Here is a 23,079-nt window from a genome sequence, read left to right on the forward strand (position 1 = left end):
CCCTCTCCAGCAGCGTGACTCTCACCTTGCAGATCTCTGACGTGAATGACAACGCTCCTGTGTTTGACAGGAGCTCATATGAGGCCTCGATTGTAGAGAACAACACACCAGGCCTCTCTATATTCACAGTGAGAGCCAGAGACGCTGACTGGAAGCAGAATGCCCGTGTTTCTTACATCCTGGAGGACTCCTCAGTGAACGGAGTGCCAGTGTCCTCATATGTGTCTGTGAGTGCTGATAGTGGAGTCATCAATGCAGTGCGCTCTTTTGACTACGAGCAGATCAAAGACTTCCAGTTCCGTGTCAGAGCTCAGGATGGAGGCTCTCCTCCACTCAGCAGCAATGTGACAGTGAGAATGGTGATCCAGGACCAGAACGACAACCCCCCTCAGGTCCTGTACCCAGTCCAGACAGGAGGCTCAGTGGTGGCTGAGATGGTGCCTCGTGCAGCAGACGTGGGCTATCTGGTGACCAAAGTGGTGGCTGTTGATGTGGACTCTGGCCAGAATGCGTGGCTGTCGTATAAACTGCAGAGAGCCACAGACAGGGCGCTGTTTGAGGTGGGCTCCCAGAATGGAGAGATCAGAACTATCCGCCAAGTGAGTGATAAAGATGCAGTCAAACAGAGACTGACTGTTATCGTGGAGGACAACGGCCAGCCGTCTCGTTCAGCCACAGTCATTGTGAACGTGGCGGTGGCGGACAGCTTCCCTGAAGTGCTGTCTGAGTTCACTGACTTCACACAGGACAAGGAGTACAATGACAACCTGACGTTTTACTTGGTGCTGGCTCTGGCTGTGGTGTCGTTCCTGTTCATCACGTGTTTGGTGGTGATTATCTCAGTGAAAATCTACCGATGGAGACAGTCTCGCATCCTCTATCACTCCAGTCTTCCTGTGATTCCATATTATCCTCCACGTTACTCAGACACTCTGGGCACAGGGACTCTCCAGCACGTGTACAATTACGAGGTGTGCAGGACGACTGACTCGAGGAAGAGTGACTGTAAGTTCGGCAGAGGTGGTAGTCAGAACGTGCTGATCATGGACCCCAGTTCAACAGGGACCATGCAGAGGATTCAGAGTGAGAAGAGCATCCTGGATGAACCAGACTCTCCTTTAGAGGTTGGTAATATATTACTGTTTACTCGCTGAATGAGAAATTCTTCCTCCGTGCTTAAATGCACGTCTGTCTTCAGCACCTTGGACAGAGGCCCTTGGGGCTTGCCTTTTTTTCCTCGTTGCTTTTGGACATTGAGAGTTGTATATTTTGTGAGTTTTCGACTTCATTTTTTTACCATTTAAAGCAGGGGTTTACTGTTCTTTAACACCATTAATTGGTAATACATTAATTTATATTATATCTTGTGACTTTAGCTTAATATCTTTAGAGGTTAACTTGAGTTCTATTCTGTTGCTTGAATTATTGGCAGAGTAGCAATCGACATTCATACATCAATCAATCCATCCATCTGTCTGTCTATCTATCTATCAATCTATCTATCTATCTATCTATCTATCTATCTATCTATCTATCTATCTATCCATCTATCTATCTATCTTAATTACATTGTGACCTTTTATTAAATCTAAGTGTCTTTCTAGGGTCATATAAATAACGCCTTCATCGTGTCCACTGGTATTTTTCTAACTCTTTCATGTAGTACTAAACTGTGTACTCTTAGGGCCGCTGTTGCCCAACGTGTTGATGTTGCAGTGTAGGTTTGAAGGGAAACCTCCCCCATCATGACATCAGAGACAGAATATTAGACACAGGGTAACATCATCAGTGAGCACTTCAGCGTCGACAGAGAAAAAAATAATTTATATCCAATGTGGACGATTATGGAGTAAAATGTTAATTTTTTGAACGAATGGAACGAATCTCTCGGTGAACAGTGGAATATATTCTGTGTTGTAACATTTTGAGAGGACAATGTCGGACAGAACAATGGGACGGCAAGTACTGCTGTTTTCTTTTGTGATTCAGCTCAGTTCAGTGTTAGCCCAAGTCAGCTACTCCATCCCCGAAGAAATGCCGAGTGGCTCTGTGGTCGGGAATATAGTTCAGGATTTGGGTCTAGATATAAAACGACTGAAATCGGGCAAAGCTCGTGTGTACACGGGAGATGGTGCCGAATACATCGAGCTGAATAGAGAACGAGGAGTCCTCCTTGTCAAAGACAGAATAGACAGGGAGGCTATTTGTAGAGAGACTACGCCTTGCGCGATACATTTCCAGATCATTTTAGAAAATCCGATGGAGTTTTACAGCATTACAGTCGAAATTACAGATATAAATGACAATCCTCCCGCTTTTGAGAAAAATGAAGTCAGTTTTAAGATCAGCGAATCGGCTGTGGTTGGGGCAAAATTTGTATTAGACAGAGCAATAGATCTGGATGTTGGTAAAAATGGTCTTCAAAAGTACGAGCTGAAACCTACCGATAATTTTGTGTTGAAACAGGCTAATCAAGGTGATGCCACAGAGAAAGCTGAAATGGTTTTACAGAGGCCTCTGGATAGAGAAAAGGACGAGTTGTTGTCTCTGGTTTTAACAGCTTTTGATGGAGGAGACCCGCAAATGTCAGGAACAATTCGGATTTTCATCACCATTTTAGATGCCAATGATAATGCACCTGTTTTTACACAGCCCACCTATGCAGCCACTGTTTCGGAAAATTCCCCACAGGGGACGGTTATCACCAGCGTTACTGCGTCAGATGCAGATTATGGAGTTAATGGGCGGATAAAATATTCAATCACAAGTAGTTTAAATCAAGCACATTCTATGTTTGAGATAAATGAAGAAACTGGTGAGATTAGATTAACAGGAAATATTGATTATGAAAAGGCTCGAAATTATCATCTTAACATACGTGCAAATGATGAAGGTGGACTAACAGATTCTTGTAAAGTCATTGTCGAAGTGATAGATATAAATGACAATAGACCAACCATAAATGTGATGTCAACATCTAATATGATATCTGAACACTCTGAACCGAACACTGTTGTAGCGATGATGAATGTGCAAGATCCAGATTCAAATGAAAACGGCAAAGTCCACTGTTTTATTAACGATAACACCCCTTTGACTATTAAGTCCACATCCAATAATTTCTATAGTTTAGTTACTGACAGCGATTTAGACAGAGAGGTCGCCTCTGAATATAACATCACAGTGACGTGTTCTGATGAGGGAGTGCCCTCCCTCTCCAGCAGCGTGACTGTCACCTTGCAGATCTCTGACGTGAATGACAACGCTCCTGTGTTTGACAGGAGCTCATATGAGGCCTCGATTGTAGAGAACAACACACCAGGCCTCTCTATATTCACAGTGAGAGCCAGAGACGCTGACTGGAAGCAGAATGCCCGTGTTTCTTACATCCTGGAGGACTCCTCAGTGAACGGAGTGCCAGTGTCCTCATATGTGTCGGTGAGTGCTGATAGTGGAGTCATCAATGCAGTGCGCTCTTTTGACTACGAGCAGATCAAAGACTTCCAGTTCCGTGTCAGAGCTCAGGATGGAGGCTCTCCTCCACTCAGCAGCAACGTGACAGTGAGAATGTTGATCCAGGACCAGAACGACAACCCCCCTCAGGTCCTGTACCCAGTCCAGACTGGAGGCTCAGTGGTGGCTGAGATGGTGCCTCGTGCAGCAGACGTGGGCTATCTGGTGACCAAAGTGGTGGCTGTTGATGTGGACTCTGGCCAGAATGCGTGGCTGTCGTATAAACTGCAGAGAGCCACAGACAGGGCGCTGTTTGAGGTGGGCTCCCAGAATGGAGAGATCAGAACTATCCGCCAAGTGAGTGATAAAGATGCAGTCAAACAGAGACTGACTGTTATCGTGGAGGACAACGGCCAGCCGTCTCGTTCAGCCACAGTCATTGTGAACGTGGCGGTGGCGGACAGCTTCCCTGAAGTGCTGTCTGAGTTCACTGACTTCACACAGGACAAGGAGTACAATGACAACCTGACGTTTTACTTGGTGCTGGCTCTGGCTGTGGTGTCGTTCCTGTTCATCACGTGTTTGGTGGTGATTATCTCAGTGAAAATCTACCGATGGAGACAGTCTCGCATCCTCTATCACTCCAGTCTTCCTGTGATTCCATATTATCCTCCACGTTACTCAGACACTCTGGGCACAGGGACTCTCCAGCACGTGTACAATTACGAGGTGTGCAGGACGACTGACTCGAGGAAGAGTGACTGTAAATTCGGCAGAGGTGGTAGTCAGAACGTGCTGATCATGGACCCCAGTTCAACAGGGACCATGCAGAGGATTCAGAGTGAGAAGAGCATCCTGGATGAACCAGACTCTCCTCTCGAGGTCAGAAAGAAACCGTTTTAATCATTTGTCGACCAATGTATATCCATGATCATAACACATTGAATTATTGGTCTTCTTGGTATTTCTAGCATTTGTCCAAATAAATGTACTTTAATGTCTTGGTAGATCCGCTACTTACACAAATGATTACTTGTACTCACATATTTTCAGCACTATGGACAGCGACAGACGTACGGCAACTTTAGTGAAACAGTTAATGGGAAATAACTTTTTTTTTCTCGGCAGTATCATCTACTTCTCTCTTGAAAAGCACAAGTAAAAGCACGCCCCAATTGAATGGTTAATTTCAACGTATTGTGAAACATTTAAGAAAAGAGTTCATTAGTTATATTTTCGGAGCATACTAAGTGTGATACAATTGCATTTCCCCTTTTGTTGTTTGATTGCTCGTGTGGTATTTTGCACTGTAATGTTTTTACATAGTTTAAGTAGTTGTAATTTAATTTGTCAACTCAAAGCGTCGCTGTTGGCAAGCGTGTTACGATTTGAGGAGAGATTTTTCTCTCTCTCTCACTCTGCCCATCCCCTTCGTGATTCAACGTTGGAGGAAAACGGAGAAAGGCAGTCTGCACAGTCCGCGCTCGAAAGGAGACCTTACTGGATTACAATTTTTTGGATATAACTCCTTAAATTTTTCTCCAATTGTTGACTGCTTTTTTTGTTTGTTTTTTTATCATTGGTTGCAGTGACTGCATCAGGATTTCTTTTGTTTTAATGATGAGGGAAATGTCTTCCGTCAGGACAATGGCTCGGCAAGTACTGTTGTTCTTCTCGCTCGTGTGTCTCAGCTGCGTGCTCGGTCAGGTCACTTATTCTATTCCTGAAGAGATGACCAAAGGCTCTGTTGTCGGTAACATAGCGAATGATTTAGGTTTGGATCTGAAAAGGCTGAAATTAGGCAAAGCTCGTGTCTATACGGGCGGCAGTGTAGAATATATCGGGCTGAATAAAGACAGAGGAGTTCTCCTCATTCAGGAGAGGATCGACAGAGAGGCTTTGTGTGGGGAGACGACACCTTGTGCTTTACATTTCCAGTTAATTCTGGAAAACCCGATGGAATTGTTTCGTGTAACAGTGGAGATCACAGACATTAACGATAATACGCCCAGTTTTACAAATGCAGAGAAACGCTTTGAGATCAGCGAGTCTGCTGTGATTGGATCAAAATTCGTGTTAGAGAAAGCCGTTGATCCTGATATTGGAATGAATGGACTACAACGATATGTTCTTTCTTCGACTGACAATTTTGTTTTAAAAGCTGGAAGCCAGGCAGATCGAAGTAAAAGGGTAGAGATGGTACTGCAAAAGCCTCTCGACAGAGAGAAGCAGGAATATATATCACTGTTGTTAACAGCTGTAGATGGAGGAGAGCCGCAAATGTCAGGGACAATGCAGATATTTGTTCATGTATTAGATGTGAATGATAATGCACCGACATTTGCCAAGCCATTATATCGAGCAAAAATACAAGAAAATTCCCCCAGAGGCACCAGTGTGACGACTGTGAGTGCATCTGATAAAGACATAGGCTCAAACGGAGAATTATCTTATCTCATATCTACCAGCGACCGCCATTTAACTGAACTTTTTAAGGTTGATCCAGAAACAGGTGAAATTATCCTGATTGGAGAATTAGACTATGAAAAAGCAAAGCTGTATGAAATTGATGTCGACGTTGTTGACAGTGGGGGACTCTCTGATTCATCCAAAGTTATAGTAGATGTGATTGATATCAATGACAACAATCCTCTGATAAACGTTGTTTCTAAATCTGACTCTATTTTAGAGGACTCCCCTCCAAGCACCGTTATTGCTATGTTGAGTGTAAATGATCCAGATTCAGAAAATAACGGAGAGGTGAAGTGTAATATAGACGAAAATATCCCGTTCAAAATCCAAACTACGTTGAATGGATTTTACACTCTAGTTACAGAGGTCACATTAGACAGAGAGGTTGCGTCTCAGTATAACATCACAGTGACGTGCTCTGATGAGGGAGTGCCCTCCCTCTCCAGCAGCGTGACTCTCACCTTGCAGATCTCTGACGTGAATGACAACGCTCCTGTGTTTGACAGGAGCTCATATGAGGCCTCGATTGTAGAGAACAACACACCAGGCCTCTCTATATTCACAGTGAGAGCCAGAGACGCTGACTGGAAGCAGAATGCCCGTGTTTCTTACATCCTGGAGGACTCCTCAGTGAACGGAGTGCCAGTGTCCTCATATGTGTCTGTGAGTGCTGATAGTGGAGTCATCAATGCAGTGCGCTCTTTTGACTACGAGCAGATCAAAGACTTCCAGTTCCGCGTCAGAGCTCAGGATGGAGGCTCTCCTCCACTCAGCAGTAATGTTACAGTGAGAATGGCGATCCAGGACCAGAACGACAACCCCCCTCAGGTCCTGTACCCAGTCCAGACTGGAGGCTCAGTGGTGGCTGAGATGGTTCCTCGTGCAGCAGACGTGGGCTATCTGGTGACCAAAGTGGTGGCTGTTGATGTGGACTCTGGCCAGAATGCGTGGCTGTCGTATAAACTGCAGAGAGCCACAGACAGGGCGCTGTTTGAGGTGGGCTCCCAGAATGGAGAGATCAGAACTATCCGCCAAGTGAGTGATAAAGATGCAGTCAAACAGAGACTGACTGTTATCGTGGAGGACAACGGCCAGCCGTCTCGTTCAGCCACAGTCATTGTGAACGTGGCGGTGGCGGACAGCTTCCCTGAAGTGCTGTCTGAGTTCACTGACTTCACACAGGACAAGGAGTACAATGACAACCTGACTTTTTACTTGGTGCTGGCTCTGGCTGTGGTGTCGTTCCTGTTCATCACGTGTTTGGTGGTGATTATCTCAGTGAAAATCTACCGATGGAGACAGTCTCGCATCCTCTATCACTCCAGTCTTCCTGTGATTCCATATTATCCTCCACGTTACTCAGACACTCTGGGCACAGGGACTCTCCAGCACGTGTACAATTACGAGGTGTGCAGGACGACTGACTCGAGGAAGAGTGACTGTAAGTTCGGCAGAGGTGGTAGTCAGAACGTGCTGATCATGGACCCCAGTTCAACAGGGACCATGCAGAGGATTCAGAGTGAGAAGAGCATCCTGGATGAACCAGACTCTCCTCTCGAGGTCAGAAAAAACAAATAATCTCTAGTACATGTGGCAAACATTTATTTTAACTCCTTTTTCTAATGAGAAATGTGCTTTATTGCGCATTGTTGTTTGACATGAAAGCTTGTGAACGGACCCAGACTGCTTTGATTCTGTAAAATCTGGTCGTTTTCATCGCTTTCCTCTTCAGCACCATGGACAGAGACATATTCCTTTCCCTTTAGTTACTATAGTCCTGCAAATTGTTTTCATATATATATATATATATATAGTGACTCATATTTTTGTGCACTACCTTTTAGTTTGACTTCGTTTTGTTACCAAGTAAAACAGAACTATCAAAATTTTCTAATTATTTCTGTTTTACAGACTAACAATAGTTATGATGTCTTTGATGGTCTCAGTGTTTTTAAAAAAAGCATTTCTCAGCATCCTTTTCTCGACTCTTGCTGTTTTCTGTGTTGAACAGAAAGGGCCGCTGTTGGCCAGAGTGTGGCAGTCTTTGATAGGGTTCGCAACTGTACCTCCCCCTTCGACTGTGGAAGGGAAGACAATAAAGCAGGCACGATCCGCCTGCACTTGTGAGAAAGAAATCTGCTCACAAGCTTTGGACGCTCCTTTTGTCGTCATTTTCTCCATCATCAATCTGGAATTTTAACGTTCTTGTTTGGATTACAGTTTTATAAAGGCAACACTGGAATTCAGCGACTAAACGATGAGACGGCAAGTACTGTTGTTCTTTTCGGTTCTCTCCCTCGCCTCAGTCCTCGGACAGGTCAGCTACTCCATTCCTGAGGAAATGGAAAAAGGCTCCTTGGTCTGTAATATAGCGCAGGATTTGGGATTAGACGTGAAAAGACTTAAGTCAGGCAGGGCTCGTATTCACTCGGGGGACAGCGCAGAATATATCGAGCTGAACAGAGAAAGAGGAGTCCTCCTCATCAAAGAAAGGATAGACAGAGAGACGCTGTGTGGGGAAACGACGCCCTGTGCTTTACATTTACAGATGATTTTAGAAAATCCGATCGAACTGTTTCGCATAACGATTGAAATCACAGATGTAAACGACAACGCGCCTAGGTTTGCATCGAGCGAGAAACGTTTTGAAATCAGCGAGTCTGCTGTTATTGGTTCAAAATTTGTGTTGGAAAAAGCCATCGATGCTGATATTGGCACAAATGATCTTCAGAGCTATGCGCTTAATCCAACAAACAACTTTGCATTAAAACTAGAGAACCAAGCAGACGGAAGTAAGAAGATAGAAATGGTTCTGCAGAAGCCTCTAGATCGAGAGCAGCAGGAGCACATATCGCTTTTATTAACTGCACTTGACGGCGGACAGCCGCGTATGTCAGGGACAATGCAGATAACTGTTCATGTATTAGATATAAACGACAATGCGCCGGTTTTTACCAAATCAGTTTACAAAGCAACAATCACGGAAAATTCCCCCAAGGGAACCAGTGTTATAACTGTAAGTGCCTCTGACAAAGACGGAGGCTCGAATGGAGAAATATCATACTCAATTTCAAATAGCATGCGTAGATTATCAGACTTATTTCAGATTGACAGGAAATCAGGACAAGTTATTTTGATTGGTGAAATAGATTATGAGAAATCGAAGATCTTTCAAATTGATATTGAAGCAATAGATAACGGAGGACTCTCTGATTCCAGTAAGATTATCATTGATGTCACTGATGTGAATGACAACAGTCCTCAGATTAAAACACTCTCTAAATCAGACAGCATTTTAGAAGACTCTCCAGAGAACACAGTCATTGCTATGCTGAGTGTAAATGACCCTGACTCCGAGAAGAATGGAGAGGTGAAATGCACCATTAATGATGATATTCCTTTTAAAATACAAAATACCATGAATGGATTTTATAGTTTAGTTACAGAAGTGCTTCTGGACAGAGAAGTAGCCTCTGAGTATAACATCACAGTGACGTGCTCTGATGAGGGAGTGCCCTCCCTCTCCAGCAGCGTGACTCTCACCTTGCAGATCTCTGACGTGAATGACAACGCTCCTGTGTTTGACAGGAGCTCATATGAGGCCTCGATTGTAGAGAACAACACACCAGGCCTCTCTATATTCACAGTGAGAGCCAGAGACGCTGACTGGAAGCAGAATGCCCGTGTTTCTTACATCCTGGAGGACTCCTCAGTGAACGGAGTGCCAGTGTCCTCATATGTGTCTGTGAGTGCTGATAGTGGAGTCATCAATGCAGTGCGCTCTTTTGACTACGAGCAGATCAAAGACTTCCAGTTCGGCGTCAGAGCTCAGGATGGAGGCTCTCCTCCACTCAGCAGCAACGTGACAGTCAGAGTGGTGATCCAGGACCAGAATGATAACCCCCCTCAGGTCCTGTACCCAGTCCAGACTGGAGGCTCAGTGGTGGCTGAGATGGTGCCTCGTGCAGCAGACGTGGGCTATCTGGTGACCAAAGTGGTGGCTGTTGATGTGGACTCTGGCCAGAATGCGTGGCTGTCGTATAAACTGCAGAGAGCCACAGACAGGGCGCTGTTTGAGGTGGGCTCCCAGAATGGAGAGATCAGAACTATCCGCCAAGTGAGTGATAAAGATGCAGTCAAACAGAGACTGACTGTTATCGTGGAGGACAACGGCCAGCCGTCTCGTTCAGCCACAGTCATTGTGAACGTGGCGGTGGCGGACAGCTTCCCTGAAGTGCTGTCTGAGTTCACTGACTTCACACAGGACAAGGAGTACAATGACAACCTGACGTTTTACTTGGTGCTGGCTCTGGCTGTGGTGTCGTTCCTGTTCATCACGTGTTTGGTGGTGATTATCTCAGTGAAAATCTACCGATGGAGACAGTCTCGCATCCTCTATCACTCCAGTCTTCCTGTGATTCCATATTATCCTCCACGTTACTCAGACACTCTGGGCACAGGGACTCTCCAGCACGTGTACAATTACGAGGTGTGCAGGACGACTGACTCGAGGAAGAGTGACTGTAAGTTCGGCAGAGGTGGTAGTCAGAACGTGCTGATCATGGACCCCAGTTCAACAGGGACCATGCAGAGGATTCAGAGTGAGAAGAGCATCCTGGATGAACCAGACTCTCCTTTAGAGGTCAGAAAGTAGTAGTTTTAACCATTCTTTGAGCAATTTATATTTGTGACGATAACACATTTACTTATTGATCTTTTTTTAGTATTTGTGACAGTAGTTTTACTCTGTTCATCTAAATGACTTGGTCTATCCATTAATCATAAATAAGATTGCTTGTACTTACATATTATCAGAACCATGGACAGCAACCTTCATGCTGCACTCTCAGTGAATATGGTAATTAGAAATAAGTAGGGTTTTTTTTAGGCTTTGTTATCTGTTTTTCCCCGAAAAGCCCATTTGAAAACACGTACCATTAGTATTTTCGATTTCATGTTTTGTAAAAGATTTATGAATAATTTCATAAATGATAAATTTGTGACATATCAGACATGAATCGCTGACATTCGTCCTTGTTTTCGTTGGTTGCTCATTTGGATTGTTGCACAGCAATATTTGTATGTAATTGAAGTTGTTGTAATTTAAATTTTCAACTCAAAGCGTCGCTGTTGACAAGCGTGTTATAGTGTGTGGCGAGGTTTTCTTTCTCTCTCATTGTGCCCATCCCCTTCGTGATGTTACTTTTGACATAGAACGGAGAAAGGCAGTCTACACACTCAGCGCTCGATAGGAGACCCACCTGGATTACATTTTTTGGATACAATTCCTTACATCCTCTTCCGATTGCGAACCTTTTTTGCCGACGTTTGCAACGACTGCATCAGGATTTCTTGTTTTAATGATGAGGGAAATGTCTTCCGTCAGGACAATGGCTCGGCAAGTACTGTTGTTCTTCTCGCTTGTGTGTCTCAGCTGCGTGCTCGGTCAGGTCACTTATTCTATTCCTGAAGAGATGACCAAAGGCTCTGTTGTCGGTAACATAGCGAATGATTTAGGTTTGGATCTGAAAAGGCTGAAATCAGGCAAAGCTCGTGTCTATACGGGCGGTAGTGTAGAATATATCGGGCTGAATAAAGACAGAGGAGTTCTCCTCATTCAGGAGAGGATCGACAGAGAGGCTTTGTGTGGGGAGACGACACCTTGTGCTTTACATTTCCAGCTAATTCTGGAAAACCCGATGGAATTGTTTCGTGTAACAGTGGAGATCACAGACATTAACGATAATACGCCCAGTTTTACAAATGCAGAGAAACGCTTTGAGATCAGCGAGTCTGCTGTGATTGGATCAAAATTCGTGTTAGAGAAAGCCGTTGATCCTGATATTGGAATGAATGGACTACAACGATATGTTCTTTCTCCGACTGAAAATTTTTTGTTGAAACTGGAAAATGAAGCAGACGGGAGTAAGAAGGTAGAGATGGTACTGCAAAAGCCTCTCGACAGAGAGAAGCAGGAATATATATCACTGTTGTTAACAGCTGTAGATGGAGGGGAGCCGCAAATGTCAGGGACAATGCAGATATTTGTTCATGTATTAGATGCAAACGACAATGCACCGACATTTGCCAAGCCGCTGTATCGAGCAAAAATAAAAGAAAATTCCCCCAGAGGCACCAGTGTGACGACTGTGAGTGCATCTGATAAAGACATAGGCTCAAACGGAGAATTATCATATCTCATATCTCCCAGCAAGCGTGTGTTATCTGATCTTTTCAAGATTAATTCGCAGACAGGTGAAATTATCCTGAGCGGTGAATTAGATTATGAAAAGTCAAAAATATATCAAATCGATGTTGAGGTTGTTGACAGTGGGGGACTCTCTGATTCATCCAAAGTTATAGTAGATGTGATTGATATAAATGACAACAATCCTCTAATAAACGTTGTTTCTAAATCTGACTCTATTTTAGAGGACTCCCCTCCAAGCACCGTTATTGCTATGTTGAGTGTAAATGATCCAGATTCAGAAAATAACGGAGAGGTGAAGTGTAATATAGACGAAAATATCCCGTTCAAAATCCAAACTACGTTGAATGGATTTTACACATTAGTTACAGAGGTCACATTAGACAGAGAGGTCGCATCTGAGTATAACATCACAGTGACGTGTTCTGATGAGGGAGTGCCCTCCCTCTCCAGCAGCGTGACTCTCACCTTGCAGATCTCTGACGTGAATGACAACGCTCCTGTGTTTGACAGGAGCTCATATGAGGCCTCGATTGTAGAGAACAACACACCAGGCCTCTCTATATTCACAGTGAGAGCCAGAGACGCTGACTGGAAGCAGAATGCCCGTGTTTCTTACATCCTGGAGGACTCCTCAGTGAACGGAGTGCCAGTGTCCTCATATGTGTCTGTGAGTGCTGATAGTGGAGTCATCAATGCAGTGCGCTCTTTTGACTACGAGCAGATCAAAGACTTCCAGTTCCGCGTCAGAGCTCAAGATGGAGGCTCTCCTCCACTCAGCAGTAATGTGACAGTGAGAATGGCGGTCCAGGACCAGAACGACAACCCCCCTCAGGTCCTGTACCCAGTCCAGACTGGAGGCTCAGTGGTGGCTGAGATGGTGCCTCGTGCAGCAGACGTGGGCTATCTGGTGACCAAAGTGGTGGCTGTTGATGTGGACTCTGGCCAGAATGCGTGGCTGTCGTATAAACTGCAGAGAGCCACAGACAGGGCGCTGTTTGAGGTGGGCTCCCAGAATGGAGAGATCAGAACTATCCGCCAAGTGAGTGATAAAGATGCAGTCAAACAGAGACTGACTGTTATCGTGGAGGACAACGGCCAGCCGTCTCGTTCAGCCACAGTCATTGTGAACGTGGCGGTGGCGGACAGCTTCCCTGAAGTGCTGTCTGAGTTCACTGACTTCACACAGGACAAGGAGTACAATGACAACCTGACGTTTTACTTGGTGCTGGCTCTGGCTGTGGTGTCGTTCCTGTTCATCACGTGTTTGGTGGTGATTATCTCAGTGAAAATCTACCGATGGAGACAGTCTCGCATCCTCTATCACTCCAGTCTACCTGTGATTCCATATTATCCTCCACGTTACTCAGACACTCTGGGCACAGGGACTCTCCAGCACGTGTACAATTACGAGGTGTGCAGGACGACTGACTCGAGGAAGAGTGACTGTAAGTTCGGCAGAGGTGGTAGTCAGAACGTGCTGATCATGGACCCCAGTTCAACAGGGACCATGCAGAGGATTCAGAGTGAGAAGAGCATCCTGGATGAACCAGACTCTCCTCTAGAGGTGGGTCGTTGAGTTGGTTTCATTTTTTAATGTTGGAATTTTTTTTAAAGATTTTGATTCATACAAGTGAGAGGTTGGACAACATTTCAGCACCTTGGAAAGCGACTCTTCAAGCACAGGCCCGTATTATTTTCTCCTTGTAAGCTCCCTTCTGCATGCCTTTCTGTATTGAGCCTCTTGTATGTGGCTCATTTCAGTAATATTCTTGTATGCATAGAGACCTTTTCCAAGTTGCAGTTTTTATAAATTGTTTGCTGACTAATTCATAATTTTTTGATGGTTAATACCTATTTTTTCGTCTTTGTTCTGACCTTTTAATTTATTTGCGTTGGTTTTCTCATTGTGCCTTTTTTTTCTTGCACTGTCGCAAACTGAACTCATCGGGCCGCTGTTGCCCAATATGTCGCTGGTTGGAAAGGCCTTTGTGTAACAGATTCCTCTCTCTAGATCCTGGCGTTTCGCTGATGCACGGTCACATACGCTGATTCCCCGCTTCGGTGTTCAGACAATCGTCTCCGTGGAAAGCTTGAGTGGCAACTCTCCTTTTTTCAGTCGTGGATAAAAATCACATGTTTTTTGAACTGGAACATTTTCTGACGGAATATAACTCCTTTAACGGAATTTAACACGATTGTTGTGGTGTGACAGATGTATCAGAGAGAACAATGAAGCGGCAAGTATTGTTCTTATTCTTCTTCTGCGTTGATTTTGTGATTGGGCAGGTCAGCTACTCAATTCCAGAAGAAATGGCAAAAGGCTCTCTGGTCGGTAATATAGCTCAAGATTTAGGGTTGGACGTCAAACGGCTTAGATTTGGTAAAGCTCGTATCTATACGGGAGACAGTGTCGAGTATATTGAGCTGAATAGAGAAAGAGGAGTCCTCCTTATCAAAGAAAAAATAGACCGTGAAGCGCTCTGCAGACAGACAACACCCTGCGCTTTGCATTTTCAAATAACGTTAGAGAACCCACTGGAATTGTTCCCAGTTACTGTAGAAATTACGGATATTAATGACAATGCTCCGGTGTTTCAAAAGGAGGAGAGAAGGTTTGAAATTAGCGAATCAGCCGTCATTGGCTCTAAATTTATGCTAGAGAAAGCAATGGACCCTGATATCGGACTGAATGGTCTTCAGAGGTACACCCTGAAGCCAACTGACAATTTTGCGCTTAAGCTGCATTCTCAATCTGATGGGAGCAAAAAGGTTGAAATGGTTTTACAGAAGCCGTTGGACCGAGAGAAACAGGAACACATATCATTAGTATTAACAGCAGAGGATGGAGGAGAGCCCCAGATGACTGGAACAATGCAGATTCACGTTGCCGTACTGGATGCAAACGATAATGCTCCTGTTTTTAGTAAACCAGTTTATAAAGCTAGCATTGCAGAAAATTCCCCAATTGGAACTCTTATTACCAAGGTGAGCGCTTCTGATGCAGATAAAGGCACGAACGGAGAAGTGACGTATGTCATCGCGAATAGTATGGACAGTGTTTCAAAGCTGTTCCATATTGATAATAAAGGAGACTTGATTCTAGACTCTGTTCTGGATTATGAAAAAGAAAAAAACTATCATATTGACATAGAAGCGATGGATCTGGGTGGACTCTCGGATTCGAGTAAGATCATTATCGATATTATTGACGTGAACGACAACAGCCCTATAGTAAATATGATTTCAACATCAGGCTCAGTACCCGAGGATTCAGCACTCAAAACCGTTATTGCATTAATGAGTGTAAATGATCCTGATTCTGACACTAACGGTAAAGTTCAGTGTTTAATAAATGAAAATATCCCGTTTGAAATTAAGCCTACATCGAACAATTTCTATAGTTTAGTCACAGACAGTGATTTAGACAGAGAGAGAGCCTCTGAGTATAACATCACAGTGACGTGTTCTGATGAGGGAGTGCCCTCCCTCTCCAGCAGCGTGACTCTCACCTTGCAGATCTCTGACGTGAATGACAACGCTCCTGTGTTTGACAGGAGCTCATATGAGGCCTCGATTGTAGAGAACAACACACCAGGCCTCTCTATATTCACAGTGAGAGCCAGAGACGCTGACTGGAAGCAGAATGCCCGTGTTTCTTACATCCTGGAGGACTCCTCAGTGAACGGAGTGCCAGTGTCCTCATATGTGTCTGTGAGTGCTGATAGTGGAGTCATCAATGCAGTGCGCTCTTTTGACTACGAGCAGATCAAAGACTTCCAGTTCCGTGTCAGAGCTCAGGATGGAGGCTCTCCTCCACTCAGCAGCAACGTGACAGTGAGAATGTTGATCCAGGACCAGAACGACAACCCCCCTCAGGTCCTGTACCCAGTCCAGACTGGAGGCTCAGTGGTGGCTGAGATGGTGCCTCGTGCAGCAGACGTGGGCTATCTGGTGACCAAAGTGGTGGCTGTTGATGTGGACTCTGGCCAGAATGCGTGGCTGTATAAACTGCAGAGAGCCACAGACAGGGCGCTGTTTGAGGTGGGCTCCCAGAATGGAGAGATCAGAACTATCCGCCAAGTGAGTGATAAAGATGCAGTCAAACAGAGACTGACTGTTATCGTGGAGGACAACGGCCAGCCGTCTCGTTCAGCCACAGTCATTGTGAACGTGGCGGTGGCGGACAGCTTCCCTGAAGTGCTGTCTGAGTTCACTGACTTCACACAGGACAAGGAGTACAATGACAACCTGACGTTTTACTTGGTGCTGGCTCTGGCTGTGGTGTCGTTCCTGTTCATCACGTGTTTGGTGGTGATTATCTCAGTGAAAATCTACCGATGGAGACAGTCTCGCATCCTCTATCACTCCAGTCTTCCTGTGATTCCATATTATCCTCCACGTTACTCAGACACTCTGGGCACAGGGACTCTCCAGCACGTGTACAATTACGAGGTGTGCAGGACGACTGACTCGAGGAAGAGTGACTGTAAGTTCGGCAGAGGTGGTAGTCAGAACGTGCTGATCATGGACCCCAGTTCAACAGGGACCATGCAGAGGATTCAGAGTGAGAAGAGCATCCTGGATGAACCAGACTCTCCTCTCGAGGTCAGAATTTAGTAGCTCTCTGTTTTTCTTTACTTATACCATCCTATATTTTGCGCTGATCATAATTTCAGAACCTTGGACAGCGGTAGAATGACCAATGTAATCCTTCTCGTCAGTTTTCTCAACTTGTTGCCAGTGTTTTTCTTTTTCTTCAATACCTTGGACAGCTATAAATATATTACCACTTCATTTGTTTCCCTTTTAATTCAGACTTGCCCCTTCAACTAGGCACATGTTTTAATTATTGTGTTTTTATATCAATAGCCTTTAATTAAAATGAAATGCGAAGTGTCATTTTCCACTATTTTCTTTTTTAAATCTTTTTGTTTGTGTGTGTGGTGATTTTTCCCAGCAACTACAGCTTTTTGCATATAATAGGGTATTTCTTTATCTGGAGCCCTTGTAGTTTCATGGAATGAACTCACTGGGCCGCTGTTTACCAGCGTGTCCGTCTTTCAGGTTTATTCTTATATCCTAGGACATCCCACCCCCTTTCACAAGATAGATAGACACCGAATCATAATGCACAGTTGATGATGGGTGAATCAACGAGCACGGACTATGCTGTTGGAATAATTCGTCCTTATTTTTAAAGCGACATCATCAGTTTGCTCTCTGGATTTTCATTGAATTCATCAGCCAAAAGGAACACGTTATAATCTTTGTTCGACGCTTGAGCCAGCCAGGACAATGAGACGGCAAGTACTGTTGTTTTTCTCGGTGCTCTCTCTGAGCTCGGTTCTCGGCCAGGTCAGCTACTCAATTCCTGAAGAAATGGCAAAAGGCTCTCTGGTCGGAAACATAGCTCAGGATTTAGGGCTAGACGTTAGGCGTTTGCAAACGGGTAAAGCTCGCATCCATACAGGAGACAGCGATGAATACATCCAGCTTAACAAGGAAAAGGGGCTCCTCATTATCAGTCAGAGGATAGACCGCGAAGGTCTCTGTGGTCAGACAACGCCTTGTGCTTTGCATTTTCAGATTGCTTTAGAGAACCCGATAGAAATATTCCCGATTACCGTCGAAATCACAGACATAAATGACAATGCTCCTGTTTTCGAAAAAGAAGAAAGGAGGTTTGAAATCAGCGAGTCTGCGGTTATCGGCTCCAAATTCATGCTCGAGAAAGCAATAGACGCTGATATAGGACCGAATGGTCTTCAGAGCTATACACTAAAACCCAGTGATCATTTTATTCTGAAATTGCACAGTCAGTCTAATGGTGGGAAAAAGGTTGAAATGATTTTGCAGAAACCTTTAGACAGAGAGAGACAGGAGATTGTGTCGCTGTTGTTAACAGCCGTAGACGGGGGAGAGCCGCAGAGATCAGGCACAATGCAAATTCATATAACAGTATTAGATGTAAATGATAACGCTCCTGTTTTTACGCACAGTGTATACAAAGCTAGCGTAAAAGAAAACTCACCTACAGGTACACTCATAACAAAAGTCAGTGCCTCAGATGCAGACAAAGGTTCTAATGGAGAGGTGAGCTATGTCATAGGTAATAGCATGAGGAGCATTTCAAAGTTGTTTCGCATTACAGAGGAAGGGGAGCTCATGTTAAATGGACCTCTTGATTACGAGAAGGCCAAAAAGTATGAGATTGATATAGAGGCAGTTGACAGAGGAGGTTTGTCTGAATCTAGTAAAGTAATTATTGACGTAGGCGACATTAATGACAATGCACCTGTCATAAATATGATCTCATCATCAAATTCAATAGGAGAGGATGCAGATTCAAGCACGGTGGTCGCAGTAATGAGTGTAAATGATCCAGATTCCGATGAGAACGGGAAAGTCCTGTGTATAATAAATAAAAACATACCATTCACGATCTCACCTACATCCAGCAATTTCTACAGCTTAGTGACAGACAGTGATTTAGACAGAGAGAGAGCATCTGAGTATAACATCACAGTGACGTGTTCTGATGAGGGAGTGCCCTCCCTCTCCAGCAGCGTGACTCTCACCTTGCAGATCTCTGACGTGAATGACAACGCTCCTGTGTTTGACAGGAGCTCATATGAGGCCTCGATTGTAGAGAACAACACACCAGGCCTCTCTATATTCACAGTGAGAGCCAGAGACGCTGACTGGAAGCAGAATGCCCGTGTTTCTTACATCCTGGAGGACTCCTCAGTGAACGGAGTGCCAGTGTCCTCATATGTGTCTGTGAGTGCTGATAGTGGAGTCATCAATGCAGTGCGCTCTTTTGACTACGAGCAGATCAAAGACTTCCAGTTCCGTCAGAGCTCAGGATGGAGGCTCTCCTCCTCTCAGCAGCAACGCCTCTGTGAAAATCGTGATCCAGGACCAGAATGACAACCCCCCTCAGGTCCTGTATCCAGTCCAGACTGGGGGCTCAGTGGTGGCTGAGATGGTGCCTCGTGCAGCAGACGTGGGCTATCTGGTGACCAAAGTGGTGGCTGTTGATGTGGACTCTGGCCAGAATGCGTGGCTGTCGTATAAACTGCAGAGAGCCACAGACAGGGCGCTGTTTGAGGTGGGCTCCCAGAATGGAGAGATCAGAACTATCCGCCAAGTGAGTGATAAAGATGCAGTCAAACAGAGACTGACTGTTATCGTGGAGGACAACGGCCAGCCGTCTCGTTCAGCCACAGTCATTGTGAACGTGGCGGTGGCGGACAGCTTCCCTGAAGTGCTGTCTGAGTTCACTGACTTCACACAGGACAAGGAGTACAATGACAACCTGACGTTTTACTTGGTGCTGGCTCTGGCTGTGGTGTCGTTCCTGTTCATCACGTGTTTGGTGGTGATTATCTCAGTGAAAATCTACCGATGGAGACAGTCTCGCATCCTGTATCACTCCAGTCTTCCTGTGATCCCATATTATCCTCCACGTTACTCAGACACTCTGGGCACAGGGACGCTCCAGCACGTGTACAATTACGAGGTGTGCAGGACGACTGACTCGAGGAAGAGTGACTGTAAGTTCGGCAGAGGTGGTAGTCAGAACGTGCTGATCATGGACCCCAGTTCAACAGGGACCATGCAGAGGATTCAGAGTGAGAAGAGCATCCTGGATGAACCAGACTCTCCTCTCGAGGTTAGAATTCAATAGCTCTGTTATTTTACGTATTTCATGCTTTAAATCACGGACATCGTAATTTCAGCACCTTGGCGAGCGACAGAATTATTGGCATAATCCTCCTTTTCTGGTCGTCGTTTTTTTTTTCTTTTTCTAAACCAGTGTTATTTCAGTGCATTGGACAGCGAAGTATAAATTATTTCTTCGTTTACCCCCTCTACAATCAGACCTGCCTCTCTGACAATGCATATTATTGTCTTTTTGTAGGATTTTAATATCAGTAGACTTAAATCAAAATGACTTATGAAGTGTATTTTGTCAGCATGTTCCTTTTTACATCCTTACGTTTGTGTTTCTGTGTATATATTTGTGGGGGGGTTTCTATCAACGACACCTTTTCACAAATGAAAGAGATTTATTTTTTTCTATAACCCTTGTAGTTTCGTGGAATGAACTCACTGGGCCGCTGTTTACCAGCGTGTCCGTCTTTCAGGTTTATTCTTACATCCTAGGACATCCCACCCCCTTTCACAAGATAGATAGACACCGAATCATAATGCACAGTTGATGATGGGTGAATCAACGAGCACGGACTATGCTGTTGGAATAATTCGTCTTTATTTTTAAAGCGACGTCATTAGTCTGCTCTCTGGATTTTCATTGAATTCATCAGCCAAAAGGAACACGTTATAATCTTTGTTCGACGCTTGAGCCAGCCAGGACAATGAGACGGCAAGTACTGTTGTTTTTCTCGGTGCTCTCTCTGAGCTCGGTTCTCGGCCAGGTCAGCTACTCAATTCCTGAAGAAATGGCAAAAGGCTCTCTGGTCGGAAACATAGCTCAGGATTTAGGGCTAGACGTTAGGCGTTTGCAAACGGGTAAAGCTCGCATCCATACAGGAGACAGCGATGAATACATCCAGCTTAACAAGGAAAAGGGGCTCCTCATTATCAGTCAGAGGATAGACCGCGAAGCTCTCTGTGGTCAGACAACGCCTTGTGCTTTGCACTTTCAGATTGCTTTAGAGAACCCGATAGAAATATTCCCGATTACCGTCGAAATCACAGACATAAATGACAATGCTCCTGTTTTCGAAAAAGAAGAAAGGAGGTTTGAAATCAGCGAGTCTGCGGTTATCGGCTCCAAATTCATACTCGAGAAAGCAATAGACGCTGATATAGGACCGAATGGTCTTCAGAGCTATACACTAAAACCCAGTGATCATTTTATTCTGAAATTGCACAGTCAGTCTAATGGTGGGAAAAAGGTTGAAATGATTTTGCAGAAACCTTTAGACAGAGAGAGACAGGAGATTGTGTCGCTGTTGTTAACAGCCGTAGACGGGGGAGAGCCGCAGAGATCAGGCACAATGCAAATTCATATAACAGTATTAGATGCAAATGATAACGCTCCTGTTTTTACGCACAGTGTATACAAAGCTAGCGTAAAAGAAAACTCACCTACAGGTACACTCATAACAAAAGTCAGTGCCTCAGATGCAGACAAAGGTTCTAATGGAGAGGTGAGCTATGTTATTGTAAACAGCATGAGGAGCATTTCTAAGTTATTTCGCATTACAGAGGAAGGGGAGCTCATGTTAAATGGACCTCTTGATTACGAGAAGGCCAAAAAGTATGAGATTGATATAGAGGCAGTTGACAGAGGAGGTTTGTCTGAATCTAGTAAAGTAATTATTGACGTAGGCGACATTAATGACAATGCACCTGTCATAAATATGATCTCATCATCAAATTCAATAGGAGAGGATGCAGATTCAAACACGGTGGTCGCGGTTATGAGTGTAAACGACCCGGATTCCGATGAGAACGGGAAAGTCCTGTGTATAATAAATAAAAACATACCATTCACGATTTCACCTTCATCCAGCAATTTCTATAGTTTAGTGACAGATAGTGATTTAGACAGAGAGAGAGCATCTGAGTATAACATCACAGTGACGTGTTCTGATGAGGGAGTGCCCTCCCTCTCCAGCAGCGTGACTCTCACCTTGCAGATCTCTGACGTGAATGACAACGCTCCTGTGTTTGACAGGAGCTCATATGAGGCCTCGATTGTAGAGAACAACACACCAGGCCTCTCTATATTCACAGTGAGAGCCAGAGACGCTGACTGGAAGCAGAATGCCCGTGTTTCTTACATCCTGGAGGACTCCTCAGTGAACGGAGTGCCAGTGTCCTCATATGTGTCTGTGAGTGCTGATAGTGGAGTCATCAATGCAGTGCGCTCTTTTGACTACGAGCAGATCAAAGACTTCCAGTTCCGCGTCAGAGCTCAGGATGGAGGCTCTCCTCCACTCAGCAGCAACGTGACAGTGAGAATGGTGATCCAGGACCAGAACGACAACCCCCCTCAGGTCCTGTACCCAGTCCAGACTGGAGGCTCAGTGGTGGCTGAGATGGTGCCTCGTGCAGCAGACGTGGGCTATCTGGTGACCAAAGTGGTGGCTGTTGATGTGGACTCTGGCCAGAATGCGTGGCTGTCGTATAAACTGCAGAGAGCCACAGACAGGGCGCTGTTTGAGGTGGGCTCCCAGAATGGAGAGATCAGAACTATCCGCCAAGTGAGTGATAAAGATGCAGTCAAACAGAGACTGACTGTTATCGTGGAGGACAACGGCCAGCCGTCTCGTTCAGCCACAGTCATTGTGAACGTGGCGGTGGCGGACAGCTTCCCTGAAGTGCTGTCTGAGTTCACTGACTTCACACAGGACAAGGAGTACAATGACAACCTGACGTTTTACTTGGTGCTGGCTCTGGCTGTGGTGTCGTTCCTGTTCATCACGTGTTTGGTGGTGATTATCTCAGTGAAAATCTACCGATGGAGACAGTCTCGCATCCTCTATCACTCCAGTCTTCCTGTGATTCCATATTATCCTCCACGTTACTCAGACACTCTGGGCACAGGGACTCTCCAGCACGTGTACAATTACGAGGTGTGCAGGACGACTGACTCGAGGAAGAGTGACTGTAAGTTCGGCAGAGGTGGTAGTCAGAACGTGCTGATCATGGACCCCAGTTCAACAGGGACCATGCAGAGGATTCAGAGTGAGAAGAGCATCCTGGATGAACCAGACTCTCCACTCGAGGTTAGACCTCTGTCCCTTCCTTGATTTTAGTCCTAACCACACGTTTTACACACATTTACCGTCTTTGGATCGTGCCAGTCAGTCATCGCCTTTTCAGCACCTTGGAGAGCAACCTGAAGCATTGTACTCATATGTCCCATTTATTTCTACTAATATAAAGTATCTGGTTTATTCTTATGT

At 45.0% G+C, this 23,079-nt stretch overlaps 6 protein-coding genes and 1 pseudogene across 6 annotated transcripts in view; all 7 read left to right on the forward strand.

Annotated features, from left to right (window-relative positions):
- LOC121516117 (protocadherin gamma-A11-like) overlaps positions 1 to 1,154 on the forward strand; it is a 5,446-nt gene extending 4,292 nt beyond the window's left edge. The window contains exon 2 of the mRNA XM_041797221.1: positions 1 to 1,154. Coding sequence (XP_041653155.1) covers positions 1 to 1,154 — 1,154 coding nt within the window.
- Positions 1,155 to 1,808: 654 nt separating this feature from the next.
- On the forward strand, positions 1,809 to 4,356 carry LOC121516118 (protocadherin beta-16-like). Its single transcript, XM_041797222.1, has one exon. It carries the CDS (start codon positions 1,936 to 1,938, stop codon positions 4,354 to 4,356), a length of 2,421 nt encoding a protein of 806 aa, XP_041653156.1. The 5' UTR covers positions 1,809 to 1,935.
- Positions 4,357 to 5,082: 726 nt separating this feature from the next.
- LOC121516119 (protocadherin beta-16-like) lies at positions 5,083 to 7,503 on the forward strand. Its single transcript, XM_041797223.1, has one exon. The coding sequence runs from the start codon at positions 5,083 to 5,085 to the stop codon at positions 7,501 to 7,503; it is 2,421 nt and encodes an 806-aa protein (XP_041653157.1).
- Positions 7,504 to 8,009: 506 nt separating this feature from the next.
- Positions 8,010 to 10,579, forward strand: LOC121516301 (protocadherin beta-16-like). The gene has a single exon (XM_041797512.1). The coding sequence runs from the start codon at positions 8,183 to 8,185 to the stop codon at positions 10,577 to 10,579; it is 2,397 nt and encodes a 798-aa protein (XP_041653446.1). The 5' UTR covers positions 8,010 to 8,182.
- A 3,627-nt stretch (positions 10,580 to 14,206) lies between these two features.
- On the forward strand, positions 14,207 to 19,858 carry LOC121516302 (protocadherin beta-16-like). The gene is made up of 2 exons (XM_041797513.1): positions 14,207 to 16,741; positions 19,812 to 19,858. The coding sequence occupies exons 1-2, from the start codon at positions 14,366 to 14,368 to the stop codon at positions 19,824 to 19,826; spliced, it is 2,391 nt and encodes a 796-aa protein (XP_041653447.1). The 5' UTR covers positions 14,207 to 14,365; the 3' UTR covers positions 19,827 to 19,858.
- LOC121516298 lies at positions 17,295 to 19,852 on the forward strand (annotated as a pseudogene).
- A 469-nt stretch (positions 19,859 to 20,327) lies between the features above and the next one.
- On the forward strand, positions 20,328 to 23,004 carry LOC121516296 (protocadherin beta-16-like). Its single transcript, XM_041797507.1, has one exon. The coding sequence runs from the start codon at positions 20,518 to 20,520 to the stop codon at positions 22,921 to 22,923; it is 2,406 nt and encodes an 801-aa protein (XP_041653441.1). The 5' UTR covers positions 20,328 to 20,517; the 3' UTR covers positions 22,924 to 23,004.
- The last annotated feature ends 75 nt before the right edge of the window (positions 23,005 to 23,079 follow it).

This window comes from Cheilinus undulatus, linkage group 10 (assembly GCF_018320785.1).
Source record: "Cheilinus undulatus linkage group 10, ASM1832078v1, whole genome shotgun sequence".
NCBI classification, from domain to species: Eukaryota; Metazoa; Chordata; class Actinopteri; order Labriformes; family Labridae; genus Cheilinus; species Cheilinus undulatus.

What these genes read in the sequence shown, in the direction of transcription:
- LOC121516118 (XM_041797222.1), top strand. Translation starts at nt 1,936, where the DNA reads ATGTCGGACAGAACAATGGGACGGCAAGTACTGCTGTTTTCTTTTGTG.
- LOC121516119 (XM_041797223.1), top strand. Translation starts at nt 5,083, where the DNA reads ATGTCTTCCGTCAGGACAATGGCTCGGCAAGTACTGTTGTTCTTCTCG.
- LOC121516301 (XM_041797512.1), top strand. Translation starts at nt 8,183, where the DNA reads ATGAGACGGCAAGTACTGTTGTTCTTTTCGGTTCTCTCCCTCGCCTCA.
- LOC121516302 (XM_041797513.1), top strand. Translation starts at nt 14,366, where the DNA reads ATGAAGCGGCAAGTATTGTTCTTATTCTTCTTCTGCGTTGATTTTGTG.
- LOC121516296 (XM_041797507.1), top strand. Translation starts at nt 20,518, where the DNA reads ATGAGACGGCAAGTACTGTTGTTTTTCTCGGTGCTCTCTCTGAGCTCG.